Source organism: Sparus aurata, chromosome 14 (assembly GCF_900880675.1).
Source record: "Sparus aurata chromosome 14, fSpaAur1.1, whole genome shotgun sequence".
In the NCBI taxonomy this organism is placed as follows: Eukaryota; Metazoa; Chordata; class Actinopteri; order Spariformes; family Sparidae; genus Sparus; species Sparus aurata.
In genome coordinates this window covers 4,080,292-4,101,458 of record NC_044200.1, presented here as the reverse complement: position 1 = coordinate 4,101,458, position 21,167 = coordinate 4,080,292, and the positions used below count along the sequence as shown (strand labels likewise).

The 21,167-nt window shown below is 42.0% G+C and overlaps 2 protein-coding genes across 2 annotated transcripts in view; one reads left to right on the top strand and one right to left on the bottom strand.

The window, feature by feature from the left end:
• The window catches only part of cog5 (component of oligomeric golgi complex 5), a 65,117-nt gene extending 48,211 nt beyond the window's left edge, over positions 1-16,906 (top strand). Inside the window, exons 12-22 of the mRNA XM_030439395.1 lie at positions 1,970-2,174; positions 3,479-3,640; positions 4,542-4,641; positions 4,871-4,981; positions 8,516-8,578; positions 9,321-9,424; positions 13,308-13,545; positions 13,698-13,774; positions 14,866-14,992; positions 15,073-15,152; positions 16,276-16,906. Coding sequence (XP_030295255.1) covers positions 1,970-2,174; positions 3,479-3,640; positions 4,542-4,641; positions 4,871-4,981; positions 8,516-8,578; positions 9,321-9,424; positions 13,308-13,545; positions 13,698-13,774; positions 14,866-14,992; positions 15,073-15,152; positions 16,276-16,402 — 1,394 coding nt within the window. The 3' untranslated portion in view covers positions 16,403-16,906. The remainder of the gene's footprint in view (positions 1-1,969; positions 2,175-3,478; positions 3,641-4,541; positions 4,642-4,870; positions 4,982-8,515; positions 8,579-9,320; positions 9,425-13,307; positions 13,546-13,697; positions 13,775-14,865; positions 14,993-15,072; positions 15,153-16,275) is intronic.
• ndufa5 (NADH:ubiquinone oxidoreductase subunit A5) lies at positions 16,891-20,419 on the bottom strand. The gene is made up of 5 exons (XM_030439406.1): positions 20,307-20,419; positions 18,663-18,707; positions 18,316-18,432; positions 17,987-18,052; positions 16,891-17,100 (listed from the first exon to the last, which is right to left on the bottom strand). The coding sequence occupies exons 1-5, from the start codon at positions 20,325-20,327 to the stop codon at positions 16,999-17,001; spliced, it is 351 nt and encodes a 116-aa protein (XP_030295266.1). The 5' UTR covers positions 20,328-20,419; the 3' UTR covers positions 16,891-16,998.
• Positions 20,420-21,167: the final 748 nt, after the last annotated feature.

Here is a 21,167-nt window from a genome sequence, read left to right as displayed (position 1 = left end):
AGAACCAGTTGTAAATGGTAAATGATTTCTGTTTCAGTTATCTCCGTCTTGTTCCTCACCTCTCCATAGTCTCTTATAATCCAAATTCAATTAAAACATCTAAAAAAGACTACAAATATGAATAAATAAGCAGTGGGTGAATGACCAATCCTATCAAAGAGTGGAAACATTATTATTATTAAAATCATTATGCAAACATTAACCCCCCTCCCCCCAACACACACACACACACACACACACACACACACACACACACACACACACACACACACACACACACAAATCATATGGAGGTGTTTCAGTGGAGAGTTATCTGATTACAGGAATAACAAAGTGAGAACAGGAGAGGCGGATTTGGCAGCTTGATAACATACTTGGCTTCACACTCACACTTTACTGAAAACCCTGCAGTGTCTGTCATGAGGTGTGTGTGTATGTGTGTTTTTGTGTGTGTGTACGCTAGCTGTATGCTGAAGATATCCTGCAACAAAAATGATTAAGGTAGGGCTTTTATATACGAGTAATATAAGAGCGTGCATGTATAGGTTTATATACAAGTGATATTACTGACTGTCCTCGGTTTCCCTTTTGTTATCTTCCCCTCTTTTCATTCCACTCCTTGTCATGGTTGATCAAATGATAGTATTCTACATATCTCTAATAGTCATCAAAATGTCACATGTAAAGTCAAACAAACACTGAATGTGTCTACTGAATTATTGTGTGTATCAAAGTCTGATAGATCTCCAGTACAAAAACACTACGTGCAAAATGAATAAATAAACAGAAACGCATCAACGGCTCCCACACTCCCACATACACCGTCCTACTGCCCCAAATACTCTCTGAATGTGGACTAATCCGCTGCTGAGATCGTCCCAAGCACTGCACTATTTTCCCCTGTTAGCATTGTTTGCTAAAAAAAAAAAGCTTTTAGGAGATGACTGAGCCTTTAAAAAGATTAAGGGATTTGTGAGCCATTTTTGAAGATGTAATTCTCCAGTATGTACCAGTGTATACCACTATGTACCACTCTGTCGGACTAATGATTGGCAGTTTGAAATAAGCTTGCAAATCAATGCAGCAGATTCAGAAATATCATCCTTGTCATTTGATGCATTCTTCTTCCTCGTGGAAACATGGTTTCCACTGTACCCACAATACAACTCGACTGCCGTCATTTCAGAGATTCAGGTGTGTTGGGGCTAATGGCTAGTCTGCTGCTAACCTGCAGGTGAGATGTGGAATGGGCCACAGAAGTGTGGTAAGCTCACTTCTGTCTAACTCCATACACCCACATGTTTTTTCATTTGCGGTCTGCAGCCCAAACTGACACCAGACCCATTCACACTGTCTGGGTTGCTGAGCTGCTGCTGCTGCTTTGCGTTGCTGCTGCAGCAGTGTTGCTCTTGCCTGCCCTTTTCTTTTACATGGAGTTTGACTTTGATTATTGTTGATCATTAATGTGATGATGGGATTTTTCCTTTACCCTGCTCAAGGAAAGAGAAAGTGGGAGGGAGATAGAGAGGGAGGAAGGGAAAGCGAAAAAAAAAAAATGCCCCTCACCTGTTGTGTGTGTTCTCTTCGTTTCTGTGACATATTCTACAGATGCAGACAATAAAACTGAAATGCGGCTCTAATGTGTCTGCAGGTTGTTTTTAGCTCTATTTTTGCAGAGAGCGACACATGTTGCGTTCAAAATAGGCAAAATAGGCACACTTAAGTCAAGCTATGTTCGTAGCCCGACACACACACAAGATGCAATGCTTTATTAACATAATGATGGAGCTCAAATGGGTCGTGTGTATTTTTCTACTTTAGACGAGGTTTAGCAGGTCATATAAAAAGCTCTAGTCAGAAGTTTCAAATGTTCTGTTAAAACGAATTGCTCACTTGTTGCTTTCCTCAGAATTACCATACATGTGAATCTCTGTCCTCACCGCGTGCTCTCTCCTCCCTCTCTCTCTAGCCTCGTCCTTCCTGAAGCAGGCATTTGAAGGAGAGTACCCCAAGCTGCTGCGACTGTACAACGAGCTGTGGCGCCGCCTGCAGCAGTACAGCACCAGTCTGCAGGGGACGCTGACTAGCAGCGGAGGGATGGACGCATCCCTGGACATCTCAGCTGCAGAGTCAGACAGTCAGGACCTCTTCACACATGGAAAACAGGACTACAAGTGAGCAGACAACAAAGACAGCGACGCAATCAGAGTCCGCATAGGCTGTAATCACACCTACAGAACCAGAACCGGGGTGGAGAAGTTTATTTTTGGGCATATTTTTGTTTTGTTTGTTGAGATGAACGCTTTAGTTACAATTCACCAGCATTCAAGGGAACAAATACTGCTACTGTTGTAAAGGTTTGCTCAACTCACAAGCAGAGTTTTAGTCACCTATAATCCACTCGTGTTGGAGATTTTTTGAAGCAACATCTAGTGTTATCATTCATTATTATTATTAATATTGCACCATCAATAAAAATATTATGTTGCAGAGGTAATAAGTAGTTATGTTCAACAATATGATGTAACATTTGATGATTGAACAGACACTGTGGTCCACTGTAACAAGTGATTACAAGACTGAACATCAAAACATCTGCACTCCGCAGAGTGAGAGATGTTGATGCACTGCTCCAAAACAGTCATTCAAGTGTTCCGAATTAATATCGCGTATAGAACAGTACCATTCAATTTGCTCAAGCCTAAACAGAATATTCTTCTGACTGTATCATTATGAAGTAATCCGATTACTGGACAACCCCGCTCTGAGCTACAGCCACTGCAGGATGAGTAAATCATCATAGTCGGTATTTAGCATTCCAACTTTTTTTTTAATTAGGGATGTAGCAGAGAAGGTTTCTGAAAAGAAAGTAGGAGGGAGGACAGTGGGATGAAGAAGTGCAGGGGGGAGGAGGGGCTGAGGAACAAAGGAGTGATGTAATAGGTGGACGGAGAGGCAGTGAAGACATGACAGATACAAGAAACAAGGCCCCTCTCGATTAGCACTCGGGAGCATGTGCACAGAGGCTCGTGAGCAGACATATGTTAGATGTTGGACACAATCATCAATGATGATGATTGAAGCACATAAACACACGCACACACACACACACACACACACACACACACACACACACACACACAGTAGCCCTGAAATGTAGTAGCCTGAGACACAGTGGCCTTTTGGTTCCATTTATGTTTGCATTCTAAGTGATCAATTGAAAATGTCAGCACAATGTTTTAGCCAATTCGAGAATATTATATGTGAAGACGAACACTAATGGTACATGTATGATGCCCATAATCATCATAGTGATGCTATTTTCTTATCTGATCTCCTGTCGAGGCTGAGAGAAATGAACAGTGATCTCACCACCGTATGTATGTTACTAACACTGTAAATATCATCCTAACATATAAACTGTGTCTGTCTTTCTGTCTATCTCTGTGAATGTGTGTGTGTGTGTGTGTGTGTGTAGCCCAGAGAAGGCCCTGAAGGACTCTCTGCAGTCGTATGAGGCAGCCTACCTCTCCAAGTCCCTCTCTCGTCTGTTTGATCCTATCAACCTTGTGTTCCCTATGGGCGGCCGCAACCCGCCCTCCAGTGATGAGCTGGATAGCATCATCAAGACTATCAGCAGGCAAGTGCACTACATGCCTCACAGCCAAGACCCACTAGACGTGACAAAATCACTCAATGCTGCCGCTGCCAGTAACGTGAATGAATCGGTTAAAGCAGTCCGACACGCACTTAGTCTGAGGCTTTAATTTTGAAAAACGTTAACATCCTCCTTTTTCTTGCATAACTGGCCTATTACTTGCCTGATATGGAACGCAAATCACATCATCAGACATTTTACGCTGTAGGTCTCCAGCTTCATGTTCAGAACATTTAATAAGTCTCATATAAGTATAATGTAAGTCAGGGCTTTTCATGGTAGAGGGCCAGTTTAAATGTCGTTGCTCATACACAGTACATACGAACAACTGGCCGATGCTGCTTCAGCATTTGGTCCTCCTCACTGACAAACTTTTACATTCAAAGTTAAATGCTAATCACTAGCACCTAATAATGAGCATAAAAGAAGTTCTCAGACCAGATGGTGGCACAGTGACACCAGACACAGTGTGGCAGAGGCATTCGAGTCTATTTAAAGACAGTGTTGTTTTTTGTTAAGGCTATTCACTGTATAGAACTGTGTACCAACCCTACCTCTGCACAACACAACTGATGGACTCAAACACATTAAGAAGTCAAGAAATTACTCAGATGAACTCTTGACAAGGCACACCTGTTAACTGAAACCCATTCCAGTAGTCCATAAAATGTAAAACATATCCTGGTTTGTTGGATGAGGAGGTGTGTCCAAACTTTTGACTGGTAGTGTACATGGTAATCAAATTCAAAGACCATATAAAATGTATTACTGATAAAAATATGATGAAGCCAAGCTTCAGTTAAGCTCGATAATTAGCCAGGTTGCATTAATAAAGTGGGGTTTGAAATCTGTTCAATTAACATATTTGTTTGTTTGTTTGCAGTGAGCTGAATGTAGCATCTGTAGATCCAAACCTCTCTGTGGCTGTGGCTAAGAATGCTGCCAAGACCGTCCAGCTCTTCTGCGTCAAGTCTGAACAACTGGTGTGTGCTCTGTGTGTGCTCTGCGTGCGCATGTGCGTGCATGTGTGTGTGTGCAATTCTAAAATTCTGAATGAAAAAAGATCATCTCTGTTCCGTTTTGGGATTTTCTGGATTTATCTACAGTTGGCTTTGCTGTGTGGAGACCGTCTGTATACCATCCACTGCCCCCCTGTGGCCTGTCCAGTTTTAATTTTTCAATCAGTCAGTCACTCTTCCCTCTTGTTTGCAGCTGTGTACTCAGGGTGATGCCAGTCAGGTGATTGGTCCATTAACGGAGGGCCAGAGGAGAAACGTCGCTGTGGTCAACTCCCTTTACCGTCTACAGCAGGCTGTCACCAAGGTAGGAGGTTCCTTCTGCTGAACCAATCCACCTGCACGCTTAGAGTTTAAGTCACAAATACAGTAAGTACGTAACTTCAGCTCTCATAGACCAAACGAGAAATGTTACTGTAACACCGAGATCATGTGGTCCTGTTTTATCATGAGGAATCTCCATTGTAATTTATATTTCTGTAGTGGTTTTAATGTCAAGCTTTCTTTCCACTAAATAAAGATATTTACAGATGCTTCTTACAGTCCGGGCTAAATATTCAAGATCCAGTTGCCTCCAGATAGACCGTAGCTTTGTCCTCCAGCACTCAATTCTAAGAGCTGTCCTACAACTTCAAATCACCTCCAGTTTCTGTACTAAGTTTAATTTGCTGCTGCAGAACCAGAGATGCCATCTTTTTTTTTTACCCCACACATTCTTCTTCTTTGTTAACCACAATGCAGCGCCACTGCCAACAGTTCAGTCAGAGATGAATTTGAAGATTTTGATCAGACATTACACAGCTCCCTCTGGAGCCACTCAAGGCTTCATGCAGCTTCTGTTCACATTTACAATATACACTGATGTGTCATTTCTGGCTTCATCTACATGTTCAATGGCTTTTTGTTATTCAGAAATAGGTGTCTGTTACATAAATGTTAGGTGAAGTCTGTTCTCGGTCATGACAGGATCATTACTGGCCGTCTGATGTGAGAGAGGGAGCTGTGTGTCTGCTAGAGGCAACCTGGTGGCCAAGTGGGTAATGAGCATACCAAACGATGCAACTTCAGGGCGGCTGTGGTCGGCTCAGGAAGCAGAGTGGTCATCTACCGATTGAAGCGTTTGATCCCCAGCCCCTGCATTCAACATGTCAAAGTGTCCTTGGGCAAGATGTTGTATATTGGTGCTATATAAATGATACTTGACTTCGCTTGACTTCCGCTGTAGCCCAGAAAGGTCAGCCCATACGCTGAATCTACAGAGGGCCTTTTGCATTTTTTTTAAACAGCCACCATAGCAGTGGCGGTTCTAGACCAGTTTTAATAGGGGGGCCAGGTTGGGGCCGGCTTTTTTGTTAGGGGGCACATACAACCTGGAAAAAAGGATAAATCCCTCATTCAGACAAAGCAGTGTTTACAATTTCAGCAATTTTGATTGGGTAGCAAACTGCTGAGACACTTTATTTCTGCCTTTCCCTTCAGAACAAAATCATTGCAAGAAATCTGTCATTGTATTATTAGAGCAGACTCACTGTCAGGGGGGCCACAGGGGGGTTCAGACTCAGAGTTACGGGGGCACTGGCCCCTGTTGGCCCCCCCCCCCCTAGAACCACCCCTGCACCATAGGGAGAGTGAGACGAGGGGTGTTTAGTTGGAAGCAATTTGCAACTAGCGTTGTGTCGGTCGCGAACGTGTCGTTTGAATGAACGAATCTTTTGAGTGAACGAACTGAACGGAATCACTTCATGAACTGATTCGTTCCTTTCTCAGTTCAGTTGAGCTCAGCCGCGAGCATGCCGGGCCGGGAGTGGAACTGCCGTGACTCACTCGTGAATCTTCAGCGAACGACGCAGCCAGCGTGCGGGCGGGGAGGGACTGTTGTTGACGCCTGAGCGAACGTGACTCGTGATTTGTTCATGATTCGCGAACCTACTGCATACAGAGAACTGTCGCTGAGGACGTGATTCTCGTTCACGTACTGTGCTGAAAGTGGCGCTGTGTCACTCACTCACTCAGGGCAGAGGAGCTGATTCACGTTCAGTAACCGTACTGCTAAAATTAGCGCTGTGTTGCTAACATCCGTGTAGCATCATGTTAAGTGATTTTACTGTGCACAGAGGACACTTTCACCGTGTAATAATTTTAGTGCATGTGTACCACTCAAAGCAGCGGCGCGTCTCCCGCGAATGATTGTGTACTATAGTCCGTGAACGCACCGTCCCTCAGTAAGTGAACGTGAACCTCAGGGCTGATTAATGAACTGAATGACGGATCGTTTGGCTGCTTATCAGTTCAGGGAGTTGGAGAGCACTGAACGATTCGGTGAACGAATCTTTTGAACGAATCATTTTAATGAACGGATTCTAGAGATTCAGTGCAGTAAAAAGAACTGCCGTTCCCATCACTATTTGCAACCACATCACTAGATGCCAGGAAACTGTGCACACTGGACCTTTCAAAGTGCCACTTCAGTTTCCCATTGCATAGATTGTAGTCATGACTTTTCTGCTTACTCAGAAAATGAAGCCAACATGTTGAATGGACGTAACGGTTCAGTAATGACGTGCATGTCTGAAGGGTGCTTGAGAATGAATGCAAAAAGACAATGGAAGTTTCTCTACTGCACACAGCACAGGAGAGACAAAAGAGGCATAGAATGTAAGTGAGCAGGATGAAGGCTCATGTCCTATGTGTTCGCTTTACTGTATAGTTAAAAGAAAATCAGTTTCCAACTATTTAGATTTTGATTTTACAAGCAAAAATGCCCAACTTCTTTATTTAACATTTTTGCTGCTTTTCTTTTTCATTTCTTGATAGTAAATTAAGAGTCTGTGTGTTTTGGACTGTTGGTTGGACAAAAGAAGCAATATGAAGATGTTGCTCTGGGCTGTGGGAATATATTTTACTTTTTACATTATAGAGACAAACCGATAAATCTTGAAGATAATCAGGAGATTATTCGACCAAATTGATATGAAAATAATCATTTGTTGCAGCCCATGTATCTGTAGCTACGCTGCCTGGAGCTTGTATCACACTTGAGAAAAGTAAAAGTTCAAACTTCATTTTTTTTTTCTTAGTTTTAAATTTGGGAGCATCATTTTGGTTTAGTTTACTTTTTTGTCAATGATAGCTTTCCTGTATGTTCTACAGTACAAGTATACTCTAGCACTATAGTATGGTACTTGTAATATACTATAATACTATAGTGTCTGTGTAGAGTGTGTAGTCATTGGTGATTAGTAAACTACACGTTTTTCCTCACAACAGGTGTGACGCTGACAGTTCCAGCGCGACACACAGTAGCACACACAGTGCTCTAAACTGTGCATGTGATTCGACTGTTACCTAAGAGTTATCACATGGACACACAAACACACACGTGAAAGGAAGCAAAGGAAATTAAAGGGGGATCAAAGGACAAGCAGTCAGGGTGCTGTGTGTACAGCCTCCTCAATTACAGATGTATGCTGTGTCCTGCCAGAGCAGCCCAGCTGATTAATAGCAAAAGAAACAAAACAAAAGATTACTCCTGCAATAAATATTTTACCTCCAGCTGTTACAATGTTACCGTGTGAGAACAGAGGCAAGGGGGGGGGGCTTTTGTGCTAATTAGCATCAGTTAGCTACAGAAAAGGAATCCTGACCTATCAGCCTGCAGTCATCCATAATTGGTCCACTTATTATTGTTTCATTATACATGCTTCCATTCTCCCACAATATACAGCAACACATACAGTATCTGTCCAGCCTATGCTGAGGCACACAGCTAGAATTATCTCTAGTACCGATGTCCCCAAAGGGTTGTATTAAACCTTTGACTTCCTGTCTCTTCTATCTGCAGATCGTCTCAGGGCTGGGGTCGTGTCCAGCAGCTGCTGCAGAGGCCCTCTCTTCTTCTCTGGAGGTATCACAGGAAACTGAGTTTGTTTTTTTTGTGTGAAGCAAATCTTCCTAAGTACACATGCTCTGGTAGAAATCCACACGCTCCTGTGCTGACACTGTGGGGACAACGTCCTCCGAGTATGTTATTATAATGGAGCTTTCTGCCAATTTGCAAAAGGCCTGAGGCTCACATCCCTTCTTCATAACTGTGAATTAGAAAACTGGGACATGCACAGTTGGTTTCATTGTTTGTGGAGCCTAACATTAAGTGTGCAAGACCTCATTGTTATATTTCTGTAGCATTAGTTTTTCTCTGTGTTTAGACACCAGGTTTGATTTACTAAAAAAAGAGCTATCTGACAAACCTAGTATAGCCGTTAAACAACTATTGAATGGATATGTGATCTGCAGCACGACAACAAAGATGTTTCACCCCTTTTCAAAGTGACCAGGTAGCTGCATATGTCTTCTTGTTTGATTTGTACGAGGAGAAAAATAGACAGACATTATTTTTATGACTATATAGAACAATGAAAAATATCTAGTGTATAATTGGGGCAAAGACTTTTTCACAGCACTGTATATGTACTTAATCACTTGACTTCACAAGTTGCTACTGTGTGGTAACAGGGTGTCCCTCAGACACAGGTACTGAGCAGTGAAGTTCATGTGATCTGCTCTTTGTGTTTGCTTTGCGTTAACATTTCCTGCAGAACTTCACTTTAGTCCCTCTCACTGTTTGTTCCCTTCTTGTTTCATTTAAGGGGGTGCAGGCCCTGATGAGCAGTGCAGTGCTGCCTCTCCTGCAGTCAGTGAGTGACTCCATAGAGGCCATCATCATCACACTACACCAAGAAGACTTCTCAGGGTAAGCTGCATTCAGCCTGTTTCCATCGCAGGACCTTTTCCTGGGACTCAGGAACCATTTCACGAACTAGGGAATGAATTGTTAACTTAGTAATGGAGACACTGTTTCTCAATGAGCTCCAACCTACTCCAGCTCCTCAACTGATGTTTCTTGTTACTTATGCGACGACAGTTAACACCATAATCAGTATCGCACTTTGTCAGGGCTGATGCTGATTATGATAAATCCGTGATCCTGGGCGCATGCGCACGCAAGCGACCTGCAGTGAGAGTTGGAGTGAGAGTGAGTGGAAGTTTGGCGTGAAATGTTTGGAGTCCCTGTGTTTGTGTTTCCTGTTTATTCTTGTTCATACGGGTCCACTTCTTTTATTTAATCGTCTTATAGCGATTTTTTATGTATGCGTTTATCCACAATGGACATTACAACCTTTATCGCCCTGTGGATGCTCTTTTATGGTTTAATTACCTCCGACCCTGTTAACGGAGCTGTCAGCTATGGAAGGCTACAGTACACCAGAACTACGCTGCTGCAGTTGAACTGTGGAATAACGTGCGTGACAGACATCACACCACAACTGCCAGACTTTATTTTAAAAGACTCAGGGAAAAATACAAGGGTGACGAAGAGGAAGCGAGGCGAGCGGGGAGGCGTCGGGCAACGCTTCCAAAAACAGCGGCTTTCTCGTATTCCCTTACCCCCCTTGATCCTCGGGAACGTCCAGTCCCTGAGGAACAAAGTGGATGAGCTCCAGGGGAACGTCGCCTTTCTGAAGGACTTCAGGGACTGTTGTGTCCTGGCTTTCACGGAGACCTGGCTGACGGAGAATAATCAGGACACCGACTTGTCAATTGATGGATTTGGTGCGCCTTATCGACTCGACCGACAGGCAGAGGTAACACGGAAATCTCAAGGCGGCGGAGCATGTCTATATGTCAACAGATGTTACTGCACCTCTGTGACTGTAAGAGAACGTATCAGCACACCAGATGTCGAACTTTTATCGGTATCACTACGACCTTTCTACCTGCCCCGTGAGTTTCCACCACTTTTTATAACTACAGTATACATTCACCCAAGGGCGAATGCTGCGTCGGCGTCTAATACCATCTTCGATGCCGTGCAGAAAATGCAGTCGCTCTCACCCGAGGCGCCCCACTTCATAGTGGGTGATTTTAATCATGTAAGTCTTAAGAAAACACTGACAAACTTCTACCAGTATGTCTCCTGTCCGACCAGACGGGACAAAATCCTGGACCTCTGCTATGGATCTATAAAGGATGCTTACAAATCACTGCCATTACCACCGCTGGGTTCTGCGGACCATAGCTGTGTGCATTTGCTGCCTACGTACCAAACTGTCTTAAAAAGACAGAAAGCACAAACTAGAGAAATGAAAGACTGGACTGATGAATCTGTTCTCTGCTTACAAGACTGCTTTGACTGCACGGACTGGGAAATGTTTAAGCAGTCCTGTGGTGATGACTTAAATGAGCTCACTGATGTGACATGCTCATATATTGCTTTCTGTAGAGACATGATTGTTCCATGCAAAAGGGTAAAAATCTATCCTAACAACAAACCGTGGATAAACGAAACCGTTAAGGATAGCTTACAGAAGAAAAAGTCACGCGTTAAACAGGGTGACATCACTGAACTACAAATATCAAAAAAGGATGTAAAAATAGAAATCCTTAAAGCAAAACGAGACTATAAAAATAAACTGGAGACCAAGATGGCAACAAACAACCTTGGATCAGCCTGGGACAGCAGTCCAGTCACCCTGGAAAGCTTCAGCTCAGATACAGAGCTGGCCAGTGCTCTAAACCAATTATTTAATCGTTTCCATACCTTTGATTTTAGCAATGACATCTACAATTTGAGTAACCAGCTCATAGATGTTCAACACTTTAATATAGGACAAAAAGAAGTGCATAAAGCCTTCCTCTCCATAAGAGTAAACAAGAGCCATGGTCCAGACAACATCTGTGGGCGCACACTCAAAACCCGCGCAAAGCAATTGAGTCCTCCTTTCCATGACATTTTTAACAAATCTTTGGAGGTACAACACGTACCATTGTTGAATGGTGCGAGGCGTCCCACCTTCAACTAAATGTAGTCAAGACAAAGGACATGCTCATTGATTTCAGGGAAAAAATCCAGACACAAGAAGTCACATCGATCAAAGGTCAAACTGTTCAATGTGTGCAATCTTATAAATATCTGGGGACGATTACTGACTCTAATCTCACATTTGAAATGAACTGTGAAGCTGTGTGTATAAAGGGCATCAGCGTCTGTTCTGTTTGAGGAAACTGAGTCGCTTTCATATCGATAAATCCATCATGACCCTCTTTTACCGTGCTTTTATTGAGTCGGTTTTAGTATTCACACTAGCAGCCTGGTTTGGGAACCTCTCTTTGAAAAACAAAAACTCACATAACCAGATAGTAAGGTGGTCCAGCAGGCTGATTGGTGAGCCACAGCTCAACGTGGAGGCCCTGTACACAAAACAACTACAACGCATATGTGATTCAGTTTTAAAGGACAGTTCCCACCCATTGCACAATGACTTTCAGTTTCTCCCCTCTGGGCGCAGGTTTAAAAGTGCAAAACAAAAAGACACAAAAACAGCTTTGTCCCTGCAGCTCTTACACTGAAGAATAAGTCATTACTTTTTTTTTTTTTGGCACAAATGATTGATATTGGGTTTTTTTTGGTTTTTTTTCTTTTTTTTAGTTTTACTCTTTGTTGTTTATTCAATTTTTTACTCTTTACTTATTTTTGTATTTTTATTTTACACATTATGTCTGTTTATACAACCTAAATAATTGTTTTTCTTTTTGTTTCATCTTGCGTATATATATATATATATATATATAAAAATTTATTTTATTTTTTTTTTCCTTCTTATATATTTACTATCGCCACAGAATGACGGAGGACCTGTAAGAACTCTCTAAAAACTTTAAGATTCCAGTACAATTTTCAGGCACTTTACTTGAGTATTTAATTTCTCTGCTAGTTTATACTTCTTTTCCACTAATTTATTTTATTATTTTTTTATTAAATTCTAATTCAGTTCAATTCAAAAAAACTTTATTTGTCCCTGGGGGGAAGGTAAAGGCACATTGAGTAGTTGTACACAGACACAAATAAGTCAGCACGTTATAGAATAAGAGAGACCAAATAAACTAAAATAAGAAATTTAAAGTATTTACATGAGGTGCGAGTAGCACTGAGGTATGGTGTGGGTTTATTTACCCCAAAAGCTTCCTCAGGAGATACTGCCGCTGATGGCATCTCCTGAGCATCTCCTCAGTGTTGGAGGCAAATTTGAACATGCCATCAAAAATAGTGCCCAGGTATTTGCGGTTCTCCACAAGCTCTACATTCCTCCCGTGGATTGTGCTGACAGCAGCTACAGCCAGCTCCCTCTGCTTGCTGGAAAAGGTCACCACCATCTCTTTTGGTCTTATCACACCACTCCACAAACTCATGCAGCTCTGAGCTGTGGTGATGTGAGGGGCCTGAGAGCAGGGACAGGAGAACTGTGTCCTCCGCGTACTTTATGATGATTGTGATGCGTTACTAATCAGATAATATTGTGGGGCTGGATATTGTAGGAGAGGAGGCTCCGTCAGATCCAAAGAAACACATTTTAAATTGGTGTATTTATCTGTGATCTGAAAGAAGATCACTTATACCAATAATCTGAAGAATGATGAATATCGGCCCAGTGATTGGTCTATCCTGAGTCAACAACCGTATCGTCTTTTGTCAATGCCATAACTTGGGGGAAATCACATGACTTTGTTTATGTGTAATGTTTGGACTTTGATGTCATCTGTGTGTGTGTGTGTGTGTGTGTGTGTGTGTGTGTCAGGCCTCTGTCCAGCCCTGATAAGCCAGATGTTCCCTGCTCACTGTACATGAAGGAGCTGCAGGGCTTCATCTCCAGAGTGATGGGTGACTACTTCCGACACTTCAAGTGTGTGGACTCCATCTATGAGAGCACAGAGTCCATTGCTCAGAGGGCCATCGAGCTGTTCGTCCGCCACACCAGCCTGCTGCGTCCGCTGGGGGAGGGCGGCAAGATGAGGCTGGCTGCTGACTTTGCACAGGTGAGCTGAGCTGAGACTGCTCCAGGCTGAATGTAAATCCTTCTCTGGTGTCCATGATGAGGCAGATGCAGAGGTCACTGAGCAGACTGAAATGAATTTCTGTTTGTGTAATGTAATATGTGTGTGTGTGTGTGTGTGTGTGTGTGTGACAGATGGAGATGGCGGTAGCTCCTCTGTGCAGGAGAGTGTCAGATTTGGGGAAACCTTACAGAATGCTGCGCTCCTTCAGGTGTGTATACTCATGTATGATGAAGATCAATATTCATGCTCATTTGTACTCTTTGATTCTGTTGTAAAGAGGAGAAGGAGGAGTGGTTATTGGAAACCTGGTCTAGTGGGATTAAAGGGTCACTTCACTCAAATGGAAGCACATTCACATTATAAAGACAGGAGTTTGGCGCTTCTTGGTTCACTGTCGTATCTGAGCGTCTCCGCGAGTTCACTTCCTGTCTTACTTCATTTATCACGCAGTGTGTGTGGTGATTGTAAGTTTAATACGAAGTCTAATAATATCGTGATCTGTTCCGACTCCCACCTCCAGTGTGAATGTTAATGTTAACAGTGGTTAGAGCGCTGAAACTGAAGGCTGATATTTATTATTAGGATAATGAATTATTATTGTATTGTTGCAGTCAGGTACAGACTTCATAGACTTCATCTATCTTTTATTTTGAACGTCAGTGCAGTAGCCTTCAACGTGGTGTCAAAGTGTGTTTGGCTGCAGTCATATAACACAGCTCACCCCTATAATGGCAGTCGGTTCATGTTTGGAGGTATCTGTCTAGTTTTGTTGAAATGCTCTACAGCGGTGTGTCTTTCTGCCAGCAGTGTCTTGTATCCTGTGATCATCCAAATCAACAGAGTGCAGTTTGAATAAGTTGAATAAGACTGTGTTTCAGTAGGAAGCAGTTTAACCAACTAATATTGTTTCAGTTTACAGTTTTAAGTTACAGTTATAAAGCAAGTAACTGATTATACAGTGCTTTAGACACAATATAATACTGTACTTGAATGCATTCTAGACATGGGCTTCATCGAAAATGTTTCCAAAGTATTGTTTCTGGAGTATCATAAAGGAACCACAGCATACATTTGGTTGTACACTCCTGTGTTAAAGGACGACACATGAATGAACTTAAATGCTTCTGGTAGTTGATTTTAATAACCGTCTGCCTAAAGGGAAGGAAACCAATCAAACACTGATGGTGTGGAAAGTGTTCAGAAGTTAAATATCATTTCTACATGGTCATGTCAGCCTGGCTGTGTCCAGAATACAGTATATTACTGTATTGTTATATGACTGTATGTTCTGTGCTCCAGGCCTTTGCTGTTTCAGACCAGTGAGCTGATAGCCAGCAGTCCAGCTGTGGGTGACCTGATCCCCTACAGCACCCTGCTGCACTTCCTCCTCACCAGAGCCCCATCTGAGCTCAAGTCACCCCACCAGGCGTGTACACACACTGAGAAATGAATCCCTAAATTACTGTATATCACTACAGCATCTAAAGAGTGTTTGTCCCCCCACAGAGAGCAGAGTGGTCCATCGCCCGCTACTCCCAGTGGCTTGATGATCATCCCTCTGAGAGAGACAGGCTCACTCTCCTCAGGTAACCTTTGTTCCATTGGCTTTCTCCTTTTATAGGTCAGAGTGCTGGTACCTCACAGCTGACACACACACACACACACACACGTGTGGTTGTTGGATGGGTTCAGCTGCCTTCACCTAATGTAACCTTTGTAAATGGAGCTGCAAGACACCTAAAGCTGGCTGTATTTTGAAAGTTGACCAGTGAACAAAAATTAACTTTATTTTGACACAGTTGGATCATTGCTGTGAGGAAATACTGTTGAAAGTGAATTTAGATTTTCTAACTTTTCTACCTTTACTGCAAGCAGGAGATCTAATACTTTCAATTCCACTACATTTTTTTTTTTAAGTGTACATTCAAAGAGCACTGTTGGCTTTTACAACATGATGCATTGTTAACAACAGTATATAAAGTAGCTTCACGTGGACCAGCTGCTTCCATCCAAATGTAAAAATGTTTTCTGTATTTGCTATTTTTAGTTTTGTACTTAGTACTTTAGTACTTCAATTATACCGTCTACCAGAATTAGTAAAACTGCAGTATGTTGTTCTGTCTTCTGATTTTATTTTTAAAGGGGCAGTCTGTAAGAGCTGGACAGAATTTTAGTTTAAAGTATTAAAAAAATGAGCCATTGTGAACAGAGTGTGAATAAACAACAGAGTTAAAGTTCTGTCAAAGACATGTGTACTGTGCTAAGGGACGTCTGCTGAACGTAACATGCTAAGCAGCTAGCCCAGGCCCATCCTGTCTCATCATCCCACTTCATATCTGAAGAGGTGACAGTCTGCTGCCCATTGACTTTGCAGCAGCTCTTGAATTCCTCTGTTTCTTATCAAATACACCCTTAACAGCAATATTCATAAATTACTTTTAGATTAAGATTTTGAGTTGAAAGAGCACTGTTTTTAAAAGGATCATATAGGAGCTATAAAGAAGTTAGAAGTAGCTTCATATCAACCATCATCGTCATTAAAATACTTCAACACAGACAGCACACGCCATCATCAGCACGACATTTTCCTCTGTCTACTCTCAAGTTAGCACTGAGGCATGTCTGACTTGTACATTATAAATACTTCTTAGCTGTTCATATGCTTTAATCATGTGGTGTAACTGAGCTGTGTCCTCTACATCCTCTAAGGGGTGCTCTGGAGGCCTACGTGCAGTCGGTGAGGGCTCGACAGGGGAAGGAGTTTGCTCCCATCTATCCCATCATGCTACAGCTGTTACAGAGAGCCACCAGCAGCACACAGGAGGTCAGAGCCTGAAGAGGACTAATGGTATCGAGCAGAGTCAGAAGCTTTTGTCTGACGTAGGTGGAAACACAAGGATGTGCGTTGGATCAGGTTTAGCGCTGTGCACACTACAGAATGCTCCTTTTAATATGTATGACCACAGCAGCAGTACAGCTAAAACTTAAAACTGATCGTCAAAGTTTTACAGTTCTGAAGGAATCAAGGGACTGTGTTGTGGAGGACAGCATGATGTTTAAGTTCTTTTGCCTTCCAATGACACCAACTGTGGCACTCTTCACTGAACAGAACTGTGGTTTTGTCACTTTACAAGAATTTAACTTGAGAAACTTACAATAAGAACTGTCATTAAGTGTAGTCCCAGAAGTATCTAAAGACCACAGCCTCTCATCTCAATTATGTAAAGGAAGGTATGTTTGGTTTTTTAGCCCAGTGATTTGGATTGAGCTTCTCCAGACACTGACTCGTGTTATGGTGTACAACAGTTCAACAATGACTGAGAATAAATGGGGAAATATCTTGGACTTTTATTTATACATTACTTGATTAGAAGCTGGGGTTTTGAAACACAAACACACACGGTATAACATGAGCAGTTTACATAGGTGTATTCAGATGGGCCATTTCCACTGGTTGGCAGGAGGCTCCTCTACCAGCGGCTCCCATGGTTTCCACTCTGACATCTTCCTGGACAGAGCCAGCTCACACTCCGCCTACACACAGGACACACAGCGTTCAGTAACACTTACATTATCCCATGAATAACAGACAGTTGAGTCCTCATATCATGCTTTACATGTCGGGAAATACTCAAAATATTTCTGACACTCATTTCTGTTCTTCAAGTATAGAGCGAGCCAGAGGGTGATTAGCTTAGCATAAAGGCTGGAAACAGCTAGGCTGGTGATGTACACAAATCTTATTTCATTTGTTGTTTTAAACAAATAAGATCTATAATCAGGTTAGCTGCTGGTTGTAGTTCTCTAAAGTGTCAAACTACAGATATAGGGCTTTATCTTCCAGCACGTCCAGTGTGAGAGATGAACAGCATAAACAAGCTAAATGTTTAGCTGAAGTTTCAGAATGATGTGATATATTCAATTCAGGAGATAAAGATGATTGTTGTAAGAATGAAGAGTGTCATCAACATGAAGTCTACACAGTTCAGCAGTACTGGTATATCTGTGACATTGCCATGTCTTCAGTCACCACAGCTGGGAACACACAGTCACTGACTAAATAGCACAGTCGCAAACTGACACTGATTAACAAGACCACGACCAGAGTCCTGTCGTGAAGCAGCCTCCTCAAATCCTCCTTGAAGTGTTTGTTGCAAACTGAAATGGATACTGATCTGTGATGTATGAAAGTGAAACCAGGTGAACTGGTGGAGACACATGGGAGCCAAGAACTGTAAAGTCTGCTTTTCAGAGACGGAGGTGTGTGAAGATCCTCCAGGAACCTGAATAAACTCCATCAAAACATCATGCTGGCTCACTTCTTTCACATGGCACAGATTCTACCTATTGAAAATAATACGTCTTCAGTAAGTGACAGTGTGCGAGGAGACTGAAGTGAAATGCATCATCAGTCACCCACCTGGAAAATGACTTCTTCAATCTGCCCACAGTTTATCTTCTTCTCCAGCTTCTCGACATCAGGCTCCTGTGGAGACCAAAAGGTTAGTCAGCTATATGGGCTGAACTCAGGTGTTCAGCCATTGTAAAGCCGGATCACCTTGGTAACCTACACTCTGCTAAGCAACTTCAGAGGATTGGATCAAAACCTGCCAACAGTCCTACTACTGACCAGTCACATGACTGGAAATAGGGACTCATTCCCTCAAAAGAATTGACTGAATGAAGTGACCTGTAGGCAAACAGAGACATTATCAAGCAGGAGTATGAATTTTCAACCCCCTCACTCACCACTTTGACGTGGTTGAACCTCTCGTTGACCAGCTGCTCCGTGTACTTCCTGTAGGCTGCGTCCTGTGGCATCGTCTGCACTGATGCCAGAATCTTTGAGTACAGAATCCTCAGACGCTGAGGAAGACCAGAGCAAATTAGTTAAGGCAACAAACTCTTCTGGAGAATGTGTCAGTGTCGACTGGAGTGTGTCGATGAGGTGTGATTAAAGTTTGGTTTATTTTGTGTGGAGTCAATAACTGCATGCATTCACACCATGTGATGGAGGTTTCTCTCTGGCCAGGGTGCAGCAGTATGACTGGTGCACACTGGACCCATGTGTGGTGTCTGTACTGTCTGCTGCTCACCTCATGTGGATTGTTGGACACTGCCAGGCCGACCAGGCCGGTCGTCTGGAAGAGAACAGCAGGAGAGACACTTGTTACTTCACCAAATCTCCCTCTGCACTTTATGACAAGAGCAAGATGGATACTCCATTTTGGGGGCTGATGCAGAGACCGATAGACCGATATTATGGATATCGATATAACATTCAGTGCATATTTTTAGCAATGATCTCTAGAATGTGGTTATCAAACGCGTGACAAGGATATGCAACAGTGGCAAGATATTTTACCGTTTAAATCCCCAGTGAAGTACACCGTTTCAGTGCACTGATGACTTTTTGAACAATACATCTTATTGTCAATCCTTATTTATTACTCCAAGCAATATATTCTGTATTATAATAATCTATCACAGTCAGAGCATATCAGAAAACATATTTGTTGATACTGATATCTATGAAAGGCCAGTGTCAGCTGATAATGTCAGCCAACTGATATATCGGTCAGGCTCCAGTTATCAACCTCACACTTTACTCTGATCAGTACTTCTTTTTAAAAGAACCTCATTTAACAGGATGTTCACTGCTCTATACAGTCAACTACTGCTCACACATGTGCGTAGTTGGACAGAATGGTGACTTTATCAAAAATATTTTTCTCGCTATAGTAAGTTTTTCCTCACTCGAATTGAGGATCTAAGGACAGAGGATGTCGTTCACTGTACAGATTGTAAAGCCCATTGAAGCAATGTGATTTTGGGCTTTATAAATGAAATGAGTTGAAATCGATCCCTCTGTCGCTGTGTTAATGACTGGCTGCAATCAGTTTAAGGTTACCAGTGCAGCAGTCCTGGTGCTGGAACATCTTTACTCAACCTGAATCATAGATAGAAAGTAACTCTCATGAATGATGTTGCAGTGCGATTACTTCTGTGACAGCTCAGTGTGGAAACTCTCTTCTCCACATGTGTTGAATCGACTGGCTGCATCTCGTCCCTCTTCAGTGTAAGCGTATATTCAGGTCACACAGGTAAATATGTGGTTCTTCAAAGATTATTACTAAACTCAGACTGTCCTTCACAAAGACGTACTTACTCTTTATTTCAACATATGACCCCAGTGAATGCTAACACATGACATGCACAAACTATGGCTAGCATTCGGCTAGCTCTAAAACGGGATTTTACTATTTAACCTCCAACGTCAGTGGCAAATTACAGGAGATCAGACATTTTAAAGTAAGCGTGTTACCCTCGATATTCTACATTTACTTTTTTCCCCCCTCATATGGATTCTCAACAATTATCGTAGTTAATTCACTTGAAGCACTGTATCACAACACAGTGCAAGGGTTCTATAGTAAGTTAGCTATCATGACTGCTTCCACATTGAGGTGTAAAATTACAATGAAGTAAATGTTATAGTGCCATAAACCTTAAAATTCAAGCCTGTAAGTAGCTGTACTTCGTTGACCAGGCTAACCTACCTAGCCAAGTTAGCAAAACAGGTGTTAGCTAATGTTAGTTTGACACACAGCACACGGAAAACCGTGCCCGTTTAAGTCAACCACATTAATACAGTGTAGTACAAACAACACCGAGTTAGCTCTGCACTGGTCACCGCGTTTTCTTCCATCATTAAAACAAACCATGACCTCTACTCGTACCTTTTTCAGCAGGCCAGCCATTCTGCGAACAAGTCTCCCGTCCGTCGCTTCCGGCCACTAAATATGACGTCAGTGGTTTTTAAAACTGCAGCACCTTGACAACAGCCATATTGTATTATACATAAACATGTATACATTATAATACGTAGACACCTCATTGAAAGCTATAAGTTAATGTCTCTAATTTACACACTCACACCTACGGATATATTGTAGAAACAGATACCAAAAACAACGTCTGTAACGTTCTCTGATGATTATAAACGTTAACTACTCCGCATATGTTCAGTATACACTACAGGTCGGCACCAAACCACAGGATGGATTATTATAATGTTGAGTGTTTACAGCTGCCAATATATGAAACGCTGTTACTGTGATGATAAATGACAGTTAAACATGGAATCTGTCTATAATAACCACATCCTGACATGTAAATGTGACATCTGTCTACCACACTGTCAGCTTAAATATGGACAATTGACTGTATAGTATATGACTCAGAATCAGAAATACATTGATATGCAGAAACACATTAATAATGATAATAATAATAATAATAACTATGGTGCTTATTTAAATAATAGCCTACTGCAACTTTATTTTTTTACCATGAAATGTTATTGTTATTGAAATTATTATTTTATAATGTTCTGTCATGGAGTTTATCACTTCACTGCTAAAAGAAAAGAAATCTGGCTCACTGCCAGTTGCAGTTTTTTTATCTTGATTTGCAGATGTTCATTTTTTGTCTCCGATTGTTATTATTAGTACTTAGATGATCAAAAATCACTGTATTTCTACAAATGGTTGATCTAAATGTAAACAGTGCTTTTTATTCCCACAGATGTCACATTTACA

Coding starts and splice junctions, on each gene's coding strand:
- ndufa5 (XM_030439406.1), bottom strand. CDS start 20,327: ATGGCTGGCCTGCTGAAAAAG. Junction 18,708..20,306: donor TGGCTGGCCTGCTGAAAAAG/GTACGAGTAGAG, acceptor GTTCTCTTCCAG/ACGACCGGCCTGGTCGGCCT. Junction 17,101..17,986: donor TTGAAGAAGTCATTTTCCAG/GTGGGTGACTGA, acceptor TCCTGTGTGTAG/GCGGAGTGTGAGCTGGCTCT.